At 35.4% G+C, this 13,959-nt stretch overlaps 1 protein-coding gene across 4 annotated transcripts; it reads right to left on the bottom strand.

Annotated features, from left to right (window-relative positions):
- Positions 1–16: 16 nt before the first annotated feature.
- LOC117123523 (ABC transporter G family member 20-like) lies at positions 17–12,918 on the bottom strand. Of its 4 annotated transcripts, none has more exons than XM_033269476.1 (21): positions 12,844–12,918; positions 10,072–10,232; positions 9,447–9,606; positions 8,519–8,673; positions 8,255–8,362; positions 7,813–7,906; positions 7,153–7,227; positions 6,742–6,798; positions 6,331–6,460; positions 6,081–6,183; positions 5,115–5,283; positions 4,796–4,899; positions 4,414–4,487; positions 3,863–3,912; positions 3,582–3,656; positions 3,390–3,460; positions 2,735–2,823; positions 1,869–1,972; positions 1,223–1,382; positions 632–736; positions 17–226 (listed from the first exon to the last, which is right to left on the bottom strand). In XM_033269476.1, exons 2-21 carry the CDS (start codon positions 10,197–10,199, stop codon positions 120–122), a joined length of 2,118 nt encoding a protein of 705 aa, XP_033125367.1. In that variant the 5' UTR covers positions 10,200–10,232; positions 12,844–12,918; the 3' UTR covers positions 17–119. The 4 variants fall into 4 exon arrangements, with proteins under 4 accessions (XP_033125367.1, XP_033125368.1, XP_033125369.1 ...); XM_033269477.1 differs by having other exon boundaries at positions 12,802–12,893; XM_033269478.1 differs by having other exon boundaries at positions 12,805–12,862.
- Between the last annotated feature and the right edge of the window lie 1,041 nt (positions 12,919–13,959).

The following is a 13,959-nucleotide window of genomic DNA, read 5'->3' as shown; positions in this document are numbered from 1 at the left end:
AGCCTTGCTATATACAGCAAAGGTATGTACGCAAAAAAGCCTCACTCGTTACTTATTGGCTAAAAGCCTACACTTTAATCACGGTGTTTCCCAATTTTAAAAATCATTAATTATTATTGTTATCTCCGCAGATGAATCATCAAAGCTGATAAACTAAGAAGAACAAAGGCCCAAGCAAAGCTGGTTACAAAGCCCATGTATACATCAAAGAAATTGAGGCTCCAACCTACAAAACAAAAAACATAATTTATTTGTTAAATATTTTTTTAACCAAATTTTTTGATAGTGACCCACCCAGCATCTGTTAATCCGTGGACTATGGGAGTGACCTGACCTGAACGAGTTGGTTTGGTGTTGCAGCAGCAAAGGCTCTATGTAAACATTTGAGAAGTGGTGTTGAAATGGACAAAAACTGATCATAAAGACCTAAAGCTTGTTGCAGAACAAAACATAAACATAAACCTAAAACTTTAGGGATGTATAGCTGAATGTTTATATTTATCTCCAAATCTGAAACCTAATTTGACACATTTTGTCACATTTACTATTTATTACCATTGTTATTAAATTTATTAAATAATGGAGTGTTTTATGTTGATAGGGAATTCGAAAGGAAGAGCATAAATCTTACCTCGTCCTAAAACACTCCGTAAGCATTCTATAGCATATGTCTGAGGCATAATTTGGCTAAAGTAACGCAGTGGATATGGAATGCCCTCTAATGGCCAAATGATACCTGTAAATGGAATATAAAAATAACTGAACACATTTTTAATAACAACAATAACAAGAGCAATAATACGTTGATAAGACCAACGAGGATGGACGATAAAAAAACAAGATAAGTAATTGATTTAACAACCAAAATGGTTGGAGCTATGGTTGTGCTTCAACCAGTGGCGGCTCTAGGATATATTTTCTAGGGGTAGGGTCAAGCTGTCCGACAGGGGGAATTGAGCTCGTAGGCCCGAGCTGTGGGAAAGGGTTGAAAGGGGGTTAAGCTCCTAAATAAAAATTTTTTTAGAGAATAGCTCTGGATGGCCGGAAATGGCACCCTCAGACTGTGACAGATATGTGTTGGCTTGGTGTGGGCCTTTTTATATATTTTATTAAATTTTTTATGGTCTGACTGCCCTGGCACCGCCACTGGGTTCAACCTCTTAACCTGAGGTGGTGATAATATAATATTCTTAAAAATCACCAATAATATTATAATACTAACCACTAAGAAGAATGAGAGGGTAAAAAGATCCCAGAGAAAACTGCATGGCAGAGATTTCACTGTCGCAGACACTAGAGACCATCAGACCAAAAGCCATCCCAATCAGGCCTTGCAACAAGGTGAGTAAAATCACTAAAAATAGTGAGCCCTCATTTGGCACCTGAGAAATCAAACCAAGGTTTAACTGACAGAAATGCTTCCAAAATTAGAACGAAAAATAATAAATATTATTTCTTAATTCAAATAAATAAATAAATAACAATAAACAAAAATAATATATATTCAAAGAATGCCCAAAAAACAGCACAAGGTGTAGCAAGTTGAAGGCTTGTATGAATAATGTCTCCATAATATAAATAACAGTAATTAATAACTATATTGATAATACAACAATAATCATGTAAATTATAAGAAATTTACTGCCATGGTAAATGGTGTGAATCACTTCACTGTATTCCAATCTAGGTATAATTCTATCTTGTAGCACATTTTGTTCTGACAAAATATATATATTATGAAAAACCTCCTCCCAAAGAATGGATTGATCCTTAAAAAACATGGGATTGTGAGCATTTTAAACGTCAAGGAGCAACTTCCCTCCATTGCTTTAAAAAAGCATTATTTGTAATTCATCACAGACACTTACATCAAAGACGAGAAGTATGAAGATGAGGACAACAGTAGTCTGCACTGACATGATGACAAACTGAACCGCGACATGCGCCACCATCACTTCAGTTGCACTGGCCCCTGAAAAAAGACACTTGACTTACGACCTCTTTAGGAGTGATCCCATCAAAATGGAGCTCACATTACAAAACAATTATCATCTATTTATTTATCTTTATATTGCTATTGTTATTATTACTGTTATTACTATTACGTTACTAAAACCCACCTTAAGGGGAACTTAGACAATGGAGAAATTAGAGAACAATTAAAAAAACGATGTTAAGGGGAAAATAACACAAAAGATATTCCCCTTAAGCCCAACTTAGCGCATATTATTATTACTACTATCATCATCATCAACCTCCATATTATCATTATAATTTTCCTTATCCTGATAACATTCTTCATCCCTATCACCATCATTACCAATACCACCATCAGAATCACTACCACAAGCATCATCTCTAGTGTCATCATCATCATCATCACCACTACCATTATCACCACCACCTACACCATCATCATACCACAATCACCAACAACCTCACCACTACCATTATCAAGACCACCTACACCATCATCATACAACCATCACCACCTACACCATCATCATACCACCAACACCCTCACCACTACCATTACCACCACTACCATTACCACCACCACCTACACTATCATCATACCACCATCACCAACCACCTCACCACTACCATTACCACCACCACCTACACCATTATCATACCACCATCACCAACCCCCTCACCACTACCATCAAACACTATGATGACCCACTAATAAACTATTCAATTTGAATCGAAGATGAAAAAGAATAATCATCACCTGCTACCCATGTTCTTTCCAATAAGCCTTCCTTGCGATCCATTACGAATGTTAGACTAGTTAGTGCCACGGCTAAGAAGAATATTATACTATAAACAAAAAAACAAAAAAAATAATATTATTGGATTTTTTAATTCAGTGGTTTCATTTGTCCTCTCTGCAATTTGATTCAACACTGGAATAAAAAAAAAACCTTCAATGATACAAAGATTTTCAGGCATTTTGCTACATGACATGAGGGAGACCAGGGTTTGAAAGAAATCATGGGAGTGAAGATCACTCTCATCATGAGTTTACCACTCAAACATTTTGTACAATTGTTTTTAATTTTAACATTCCACCTCTAGTGAGATGACAAACAACAGAGTAAACCAACTCATTATTAAATATAAACATACAACCGTTGTTGTAGCTTAGTGGTTAATAATTGCCTCCTAATCTGAAGGTTGTGTGTTCACATCCTTTCAGAGAGTAAGATTTTTTCTCACGGCTAAGAACAGCTCCACCCCTTAAGCCTTGTATATTTAGTTTATAACCATCACTTCCATCCACAATTGGCAAGTCAATAAACAGACTGCTAAAACATTAATACAGTGAATTACGTAATAAATTACGCGAATTATTAAGTTATAAAAAATATTACATAGGATTTTACCTTAGAATGACCCCCGGAGCCATGAAATCTGTAAAATCAGAGTCTTGAGTTCCGTAAATTGGACTACCAAACTGAAAAAAACAGAAGTGGAAAATGAATTGCCTATTAATATGGAACATAATATTGTGGTAAAATACAGTAATGCTTAATTAGCAAGGTATTAAAATGTGTATGTACTACTGCAGACCTCACCTGTAGAGGGAGCTGTGCAATTTCTGGATTAATTTTCGGCACTTTTATACTACTCAGCAGGTCTGTAATAAATTGCTATACAAAAAAAAAATTTAAAAAAAATTACAAAAATCATTGAAACTGCCAAAATTATTTTGAGGTGTATCCTGTGGCCCACACCTTCCTTCAACACCAACATCTCAAATGTTTCTACTCATATCATCCAACTGCTACCTTAAGTCTGAAGCCATATGAGTAAATTCATTCATTTAGGCTGAGAAAAGAGCAATTCGTAGACCTACCTGGTAGGCTAAAGATAGTGTTTGTTCTAGTGAAAGAGCAATTTGTTGATCTGCAAGAGTAAAAAGCATCAGTAGTTATGACATCATCAAATCTTATTGACTTTGAAGACAACATTTTGAATGTAATGATACCCTATTACTGCATATTTATCTACTTCTTGTTTAACGAAGCAAAAAAAAACTGCAATGCAGAAGAAATCACTCACTTCAGAATATTGTTGATCTATGAATGAGACACTTACCTGTATGAATAAAATATGTATTATTTATGTATTTTATGTGCTGTAAATATGTAAATAACTTTAGTAACTTTTACATTTTTAAATAAAATTGTTAAAAGAGGTGATATATTTATATATATTTTAATGAATTCAAATGTATTATGCAATTTTGTACTGTAAAAGCTGCCAGGAGAGCCATACATATTTTGTTGTGTTACTGGTGAAATAAATGATATGATATAAGTAGACAAACAGATATAATACTAGCATATTATATCTGGCAATGCCAAAAATATAAATGTATAAAATGTTCACATTATTAATACTTACTGGTTAAATCAAGTTGAACATGTATTGTACTGCCCTCTATAGTTTCATTATCAACTTTTGTTCCTTCCAAAAATCTGTAAGTGCAAAATTATGACAATGTTTTAAAATAAATTTTCATTTATGTATTAATTAATTTTTTCAGTCATTTTAAATGGTATAAATGGTAAGAAAAATAAAAAGTAAATCTATATATTATGGCCTTTGTTGAAATCAACAGAATTTTGATTAGGAAGGAGCCACAGTGCCTGCAGTGTAACAATTAAACGACCTTACATCGAGAAACAATCCCCGCTTCTTTTTGAATAGCATACCAAGTCCCTTTTTATGCACATGTGCTGTTACTTACATGGGACCAATGGCTTAATATACCATCTAAACTTACCGTTTGACCAAGTCTGTACTATATGTAGGTGCCATGTATATTGTACCCCAATATTTTCCATTTCTTGCATCTTCAAAGGCACTAGTGAAGTTATCATATGGATGCTAAAAATTGTTGAAAAGACAAAAACAAGTTTCATCAACATTTCAGAAATACAGCAATGACGATGTATCACGTTAGTGGCGATGGTGACGATGATATTGATTATAATGGTGATTGCAATCCTATACCTCTCAAAAGCTTCCCAATGGTTTCATGTTACTCACTTGTACAAATTCTGATGGCACCAGTAATATTCTTCGTAGGAACTTTAACTAACCTGTATAATGGTCTTATTGTCAAGATGCCATAGAAACCGCTGGCTGTAGTTGAGAGGTGATGTATCCAAGTTGACAACTGCCATGTGAAGCCCTGCTGGGGGATTACCGATGCACAAACAAAACAAACACACTTCAACCACAGGTATCAGAAAGCTGAAAACTATTGACCTGTAGAAAGGGTAAATATCACACTGTTAAATATACTGCCAACTAAATCAAATATAAACTCAAAAATAAAAACAATTAAATTGCTTAATTTGGGTATTTTATTACATGGTTAGCTTTAATATTAGAGATTAAAGAAAATCGTTAACTTAAGTGTCGAGTCGAATGGCCGAGCGGTTAGCAGGGGCGCTGCAAGCTATAGCCATAATATCGGCGCTGGTTCGAACGGCACGCTCGCCTATGGTTCTGGTGGTAGAACAAGTCTTCTTGGATAAGGACTATAAACCGTAGGTCCAGTGTATACAATGGCTCGTGTGCACTATAAAGAACCCAGTACATCCTTCGAGACTAGTAGGGGGATACCCCGGTGTACTGGAACAGACAGCCCCTGTGGTGGACGACGAGAGTTGCTGGTACCTGGTTACTGGGTAGCACAGACATGAAGGGACCCTTAGGGGTGAAGAAAGTCATTGATCGAGTTCCTAGTCCACATATCAAGCGCCCTGAGCATCTTACATTAGATGGATATGTGCGCTATATAAAACTACACTATTATTAATTATGAGGCATTTAAAAATGGAGATATTTGGTAGCTTTCGACGCAAGAACAGAATCACTCATGTGTGACCTCCTACCAAGCATCATACATTCTCTGCATATGTAGACTTAGCCAAATTGCATCCTAGAATCCACGCGACAAGGAGAATTTAACGTTCTCGCATGCGCAGGTGACTTTATGTGACGTCATTACGTTCTACGTCCTACTGTCGTTGTGCAATCGTAAGCTCCCAAATATTTACCCCGGGTTACGGATGAGTCGAATGAAGCTCTTAAACATCATAGCTGCGATGTTGCTTGAACTTGGTAGAAATTCCAGTTTTGAGCAGGACTGCTTGAATGATACTAGTAATACAAGATAATTTAATTATTATTACAATAAAATATGTTTCATTGCATATTGTTACATTACTGTTTACAAAAATATTGTTCTTAATAAGTCATTGTCATTCTTATTATCAATATATTATTATTATTATTATTGAATCATACCTGTTGGTTTTGAATCATCAGGGATAAGCCTGGATGTGTCTGTTGTATTTTCTTTTATCATTTCATCAAAATGTAATTCTCCATCACCTTGAACGTTCATTGATGTATGATGACTGGAAAATGTTGCCACCTATAATAATGATAATCATTAATGTTAACCTTGTACCTGATTTCTACTTCATTGTTTGAGATAGACTCCTAAATACCTTGTTAAACAAAACAAGTATACTGTATTGCTTTACAGAACTGCGAGTATCTGGTTTCAGGGCAAAGAGGGAATGAGGAAGATTATGTGATTTTGAAACACATTTGTACAGTGTACTGGGATGGATGATTCTATTATTTTTGAAGGGTGGGAAACATCAACCACAAAATAGACATACTGTAAATGTTCTGTAACCATTCTCTTACCTCTTCGTTACTAGTACTCTCCTTCATGCATAATTTTAAAAACACTCCCTCTAGTGTCTGCAGAAATAATAATTAAAACAAGATAATCAAAGTAATTAAACATTACTAATATAGTAAATTGGAATGAGAATTTTGATTCTATACTTTAGTAATTGTAATTAATCACATTAGGGTTATTTGATGGTTATGAAACTTACGTTGAATATACAGTTAATCTTGCCTAAAGTGGACTTTGTCTAACTCAAATAATTTCTAAGCTGTTTGTATTTTACATGCAAAGTTGTTGTGTTTACATTAATTAACCATTTGTAAGTCGAAATTTATCTAAGTTGAACAATTTTTCAATGCTATTTTGGATTTCAAATTTGGCAAATTCAAACTGAATGAAATTTTTTTCTGTATTCTTCTTGCCTGCATTTGATGATAAGACATAAGATCTTGGGGAGGAGATTCTGATAATAGTTTACCACTTCTCATTAATCCCACCTGAAAGAAATAACAAACAAGTCTTTATTAAAATGTTTACAAATTACAAAGTTATATTTGAAAAACAATACAGAAATTAATAGTAGAAACAGGTAAAAAGAAAAAAGGGAAAAAGAAGCAATGAAATAGAAGCAAGAAAAAAGTAGGTAAGAGACAGACAAGCAGGGAACCAAAACAAGAGACAGGACAAGAGAAGCATGGTACGATAATCAAGGAAAGATAATCAGGGGAAGATGGAGGGAAGATATACAGGAAAAAATAAGCATGGAAAAGAGAAGCAGGAAAAGAGAAAAGAAGTCAAGAAGAAAAGGCAAGAACAGAAAAGAAAAGAGTAGCAGGAAAGGAGAAGCAAGGAAAGAGAAACAGGAGAAAAAAACAAAACGGAGAAACAGGAGACGAGTAACAGGAAGGAAAACCAGGAGGGAGAAACAGGAAAAGGAAGCAGGAAAGAAGAGGAACAGAAAAAAATAGCAGACAAAATGAAGCAGGTAAGGAGAAGCAGATAACAAAGAACGTACACTACAGGGAAGTTTAAAAAAAAAAAAAAAAAAAAAAAAACGAAAAAAAAAAAACACCACAACTTACACAGTCAGCTTGTCTAGCTTCCTCAATATAATGTGTTGTGATGATAACAGTTGCTTTGCCTTCCCTGGTTAGGTTTATAAGGTGCTCCCAAATTCTACAAAGAAATATGTATTTTAAAAGATTATACAGCAGATAGGCACATTATTAATATGTAAAATAACAGCTCTCATGTACTATGCAATCAAGCTCGATTCAGTCTCTCGCACAATGAGGTTCAAACTCTCACTGTGCATTCCACTTGTGTTATGTAATACAGTTCTCACTCTCTACACCTTTGAGCAATAAGGAGGTACCTGGTAGGTTTAAAAACCAATGCACTGATTACTGCTGCAGTATTATGGTATGTACATATGGCATTTCATTCAATGACTGGGGTCATAAGGTGATAAGCATAATTATGGTCATGAAAGTATTAATACTGTTGTCATTATTATAATATTACCTCATCCTTAACATAGGGTCGACTCCTACAGTTGGTTCATCAAGTATCAGCAGCTCCGGTGAGTGAAGCAAAGCAACCGCAAATGAAACTCTTCTCTTTTGTCCACCACTACCCAAAAACAACAATAATAAAACTGATTAAATAAAGCAAGAATTTGAAAATTAAAATTCAATGAAATAAGTTATTGAATGACCTCACGAATCTAAATTGTTGTCAAACTTCAAAATGTGTAGTAATCTCATTAAATTGCCATGTTTTACCGACCTTAAATTTGAAATCAGACTTTTTGGTTCTGGTAGATGAAGTAGCTCTAGCAGGAATTGTTTGCGAGTGTGTAGACTTTCTTTACTCATCTTACACAATGTTCCAAAGTAGGTCAAAGTTTCATTGATAGTAAATTCACTATAGAGGGCAGTCTCCTGTTTATAGTAGAAAGAAAGTTTGTTGTTCAATTAATGCTTGGTAATTAATAATATCTTCAATGCAAAGAATTCCGAGTCAGCTAAATCTGAGTCAAACCCATCGCATGTAATAGTATAGACAATAATTACCTAACTATGTGATTTACTTCAACTTGGGGCAGATTCAAGAGGGGAACACTGCTACCTAGGCATCTACATTTTCAAGTCTGAGAGTCCCATTTCCACACAACTGGAATATCAGGCAATTCACATTACCAATTTAAATTTCTAATTGTTTGTAGTTTAGCATAGTTACCAACCTGAGAGATTTGAAATGCGTGACTACACCAGTTGGGTGGTTGGGGGGAGGTCTGCCAGGGCCTATGGGGTCCAGGGGCGAAACTTGGTGGGGGTCTGGGTTCTAACGATTGGTTGTGACAATGAACGAGTAAGACGCCACGTGACTACTACTAGATTCTACTAAGTGCGTGGTTGGCTAGGTTGTTTTGGTCAGGAATGAGAGATTTTCTAGGTGAATTGATTCTCGAACGAGATAACAAAATGACTCAAGCTACTGCATGATCTTTTTTATATTTTCAATAAAACCAATTTCATCTAATTTTAAATACATTTTTCCCTGAATTCATGATAATTCGCTGTCACGCATCACCTTGAAACATGGGACTGTCCCGCATGATGCAAGAAGTTTGGTAACTACGAGTTTAGGAATCTAAACATTTGTTAGGGCCTTTAATCCAAATCTTTATTTATATATTAATTGTATTCTCTACCTGAGGCATGTACCCCACCATCGGGCCAGGTACCCCATGACCTCTGGTCAAAGGAGGCTTTCCGCAGATGAGGATGTTACCACTTTCAAATCGTAATCTTCCGAGGCAGCATCGTAATAACGTTGTCTTCCCACAGCCACTTGCTCCCAGTAATCCATATCTAAGCCAAACATAAAAGTGAAATTAATACAATGTAAAATATAATATTGATTACTTGGCCAAAAAAAATGTATTATGTGATGTGTATGCAGGTTCAGATTCAAGGTCCAGCCCTCACTCCCTCAAATTTTTGAAAATTGGAAGCAAATTTACAGTACCATTTCCAACAATTTCCTGTAGGCCTAGATGTGCCACAGCCATTATTACCTCAGCTCCATCTATGCTGTGGCTTAGATGGTCTAGACTCTGTTGAAAGTCACACTCTTGGGCTACCTGTATTCCTACCTTAAATTCCTGGACCCTGGTAAAAGTCACCCTGGGCCACCTCTAATTCCTAGATCCGCCATTGGTTTATCTGTTTTTTTATTTACTTGGCCTAACAGTTATCATGTGTTGTATGCATGCACGCATGGGACATTGACAGCTGTATGTAATAATACTGTATTCAACTTATTTTACAACTTACATACTGCCTTGATGTACTGTCATGTTAAGACCATCCAACACTGATAATTTATTCTTCCCTGAGCCATAGTGCTTGTGGATATCTCTTACTATGAGTGCAGCATTACCCGTATTCACAGTGGATGCCATTTTCGGTTCCTTTCAGTCACTGATTGTAGCAATCTGTGCAAAAAAACTTATGTACAGTATTATATAACAACAATTTTTATTCAAACACTATAGTTCAAATAAATTCAATTTACTGGTGTATTACGTACTGTACGCACTCTCTAAATGGATCCAATTTATTGCCCTGAACATGGAGAAATGTTGGATGAGTTTAACCACTACACAGATTCCCTATCTTGAATCAATAGTGCTATTTGGATAATACTGATTATCACTAACACAGAATTCAAATTAAACCAATTGAGTAGTTGACAAAAGGACCATAGATATACCGCAACACAAAAAAAGAATATCAAGAAAAAAAAAAAATTTGAACTTTGAATCGTAAAACTCTACAAATACTCTACTCTACTATAAATATGTCCATTGCAAGACAAATTTTAAATCATTCAAATTTTCAGTTAAAACAAATAACTTAAATTATTAAATAATAATAAATTACTTAATTAATACAAAATATATTCAAAATAAGTCAGGGGTCCCAAGTCTCCTGGAACTCCCAGGAGTCACATTCTCCCAAAAATCCATATTGTCTCAAGCACTCCTGCAAACAGCAAAAATCTCCCAGAAATTCACTTATCTCCCGTAAATTCAGTTAAAAACAAATCTTTTTGTTTTACTTGAGCATAAACTTTGGTTGCCGATTATTTTTTGCAGTCTGACTTTGCAATTTCCGGGCTTCTAAAGGTGTCATCACCTCAACCACAATCATGGTGGGCCTGAGGTGGGTGTGGCCCTTCGTTTGGTACCTACACTTTTTCCTCATAGAATATATAGCGCGCCCCTATTGTCATTCAACGAATCTCCCGGAAATGGGTTCTTCCAACTTGGGCTCCTGTTAAGTTGAATTTACGTGGCAGTATTATTCTTAATTTTTCATTTATAACTTTCTTCTGTGGCCTTATAACCTCATTCAGGGGAAGTTCTAATAAACTAAAGGTGCTCATTTAAAATAAAATGATCAGGCCTAGCAAGGAGGTATACCTCCTTGGGCCTAGGTAGGTGCCTAGAGGTGTATAAACTTTCCCATACTGTGAAGTTTTTTAATTGCACAGAGGATATCAGGCCCATATGCAGGATTTTTTTTGGGTGGGTGAAATTTGTGAAAAGTGACCAAAATGACATCCCTTCTGAGGTCGAGTGGGCAGAGCCCCCTCCCTCTCAGACATTCTTGACATTTTGAGGCCTTAATAGACTTTCAAGATACAATATTAACTGAGTATTAAACATTTTTTTTTCGGTGACAGTCCAGGAAACAAAGAGGCCAGGGAGGGAGTTTCAGAGAGGGAGGGTCGATATGGTCAGGGCTGAGGTAAGAAAATTTTTAATTATAGCACCCCTAGGCAGCCGGAATGCTACATTAAGACTTAAAATTTGAATATAATTTTTTAATTTTTTTTTATTTAGCAGAGGGCCTGGGCCAGCTTCCCCAGGCCCTGAATCTGCCACTGGACTTAAAAGCCAACATTATTCAGTGTTTTTATTTTCCAATGTTCTGTAGGCTATCAAAATTTTTGATAGGCCTAATGATGAATATATCAACTTTGATATATTAAGGAAACTGATCTATACAAAATTAAATCAATCTAATAAAAACTATACTACGGTTAACGTTCATTATATATGATTAAATTTTAAAAATTGTAAATAAGTTGAGGTTGGAGTAAATCATTCCCTACAAATTGGACATATACATAGTGGTGTTTCTGATTTTCACAGCAATTCAACATACTATGTAAAATTATAGCACAAGGAAATAAAACATTATTAAATTTAAATGTAAAGTAAATAAGGTATCTATAGCGCACAATGAAAAATGCCTATAATATTAATGGGCATTGAAAATACTAAATTTTCACCATAAATGTAAATGTTATATATTATAAATATTATATAATATGAATTAATGGAAATTGTGAATATGAACAAATGATTACAAGCGCTTTACTTCATGGATGAGGTACCTGTAGGCGTCAAAAATATCTAAAATCGAGAATTCATAAAATAAGCCCATTAATACTGATCTGATTGGGAAGAGGGCAGGGAAAGCAATAAATCCCTTTGTTGTTGTTTTGAAGCGAATACGTCCCCCACCCTACCAGGCCAGGACTTTAACATAATTATGGGGGCCGTGGGCGTGGCGAATTCAGGAATTCGAAATAGATGGGGGAAGGGGGGTCTAGGTAGGCCTAGAGGAACTTTCACAGAAATAAAGACCCAGGTCTATCCACCTCAGTCTGAGTCGGCCCCACCATGGTTGAGGTGGGGGAAAAATGTATGATTATGGCACCTCTAGATAGCCGGAAACTGCAATCACAATAATAAAAATAATTCTTTCTAGCGAAACCTATAGAGAGAGAAAAGATGAGTTTGTACGCGGCGAGTTCTTGACACACAAGCGGCGGGACTAGGCCTACCTACTACTAATCTAATACAGTACTACTACTACTACTACTACTACTAGGCTAGCCTAGCCTGGCCTCTCTGGGGCCTAGGTCTAGGAAAGACTTAAACTAACGAAAATTCTCTTGACAGTTATCTATGTCCAGGTCTTTCTACTCACTACCTTACTCCATACCATGGTGCTACAATCAACTAAACATACCGTACGATGATAAAAGATTACAATGTTATTGTTAGAGTTGTAGTCGATCGGACAGGCTTCACTTCACGACTAAACACACGCCATCTCACGGCCAAATTCGCCCAAACTTTTTTTTATAGGCCAAAATTCGGCCAGATTTTAATCCGATTAGAAGACAATGTGGGTACATAATATTCATTTAAAATACAAAAATTACACGAAAATCAACTGTCATTTGTTTGAAATTGAAGAAATTAAAATGATAGGCCAATACACAGAACAATGTTTTTGTTTTTATAATTAAACACCATAATAAAATGGCCAGCTACATCATATATTAATAGGCCTATGTTTATAATTTGATGCTAGCATGTAGGCCTATTTAAAGTCACATTAATAAGATCGATCTAAATTTGATTTTAAGGGCCTGTTATCGAATCTTCAAAGACAAATCTGTGGCTCTCTTTAATTAGAAAGTTACATTAGTAAGGTAACACAAACCGGTGTTAAAACAAACCTATGAAAACTTTAATAAATACTTTTTATCTAAAACTTTCTAAATTCTGAATGTTATTGTTGCCGTTATTATTAAAGCAATAAAATCAATGTCGCTATCAGAACTATCTTCTTATGATTCTCATAGGCCTATACAGCCTAAATTCAGAGTAAATTCGAAGAAGTCTCAGCAACACCTGCTTGAAATTGGAATTGCCATTGGACCCGAATGATCACATCGAGCATTTATATGGCACTTCACATAAAGAACACTGCGCCTACACTACAATAATTATATTATATTTTATTCAATTCTCAACCAAAAGAGATAGAAACTAGGCTGGAACATATAGAAAGAAACAAAATAGGCCCTATATGGTACAAATTTGCAATAAACTGTCTTCATAAAGTTCTAAACGAGGATAAACGTCTAAAAAATACATATTTCATCCGAACAATTTAAATTATTAAATGTAACTGCTAATAAACTCTCTTACGTCAACTCGGCCAAAGGAGGGGGGGGGGGACATAAACATAAGTGTTTAGTGCGAATACGACTACGAACGTTCAATGTACAAGTACACGATTAGAATCAAATTTTTTGTACAAAATTAACAACATGTCCAAAACAAGCCTACGTTT

Source organism: Anneissia japonica, unplaced genomic scaffold, assembly GCF_011630105.1.
Source record: "Anneissia japonica isolate Jap-2015-1 unplaced genomic scaffold, ASM1163010v1 scaffold287717_len1600092_cov198, whole genome shotgun sequence".
In the NCBI taxonomy this organism is placed as follows: domain Eukaryota; kingdom Metazoa; phylum Echinodermata; class Crinoidea; order Comatulida; family Comatulidae; genus Anneissia; species Anneissia japonica.
The sequence above is the reverse complement of the archived record's forward strand: the minus strand, read 5'-3'. Positions and strand labels throughout refer to the sequence as shown.

Bases quoted from the DNA above. Each gene is read 5' to 3' on its own strand.
- LOC117123523 (XM_033269476.1), bottom strand. From the start codon at position 10,199: ATGGCATCCACTGTGAATACGGGTAATGCTGCACTCATAGTAAGAGAT. The intron at 8,363-8,518 runs GTCGGTAAAACA...GTTTTTGGGTAG, and splicing joins AGTCTGATTTCAAATTTAAG to TGGTGGACAAAAGAGAAGAG. The intron at 4,488-4,795 runs GTAAGTTTAGAT...TTGCACTTACAG, and splicing joins AGTACAGACTTGGTCAAACG to ATTTTTGGAAGGAACAAAAG.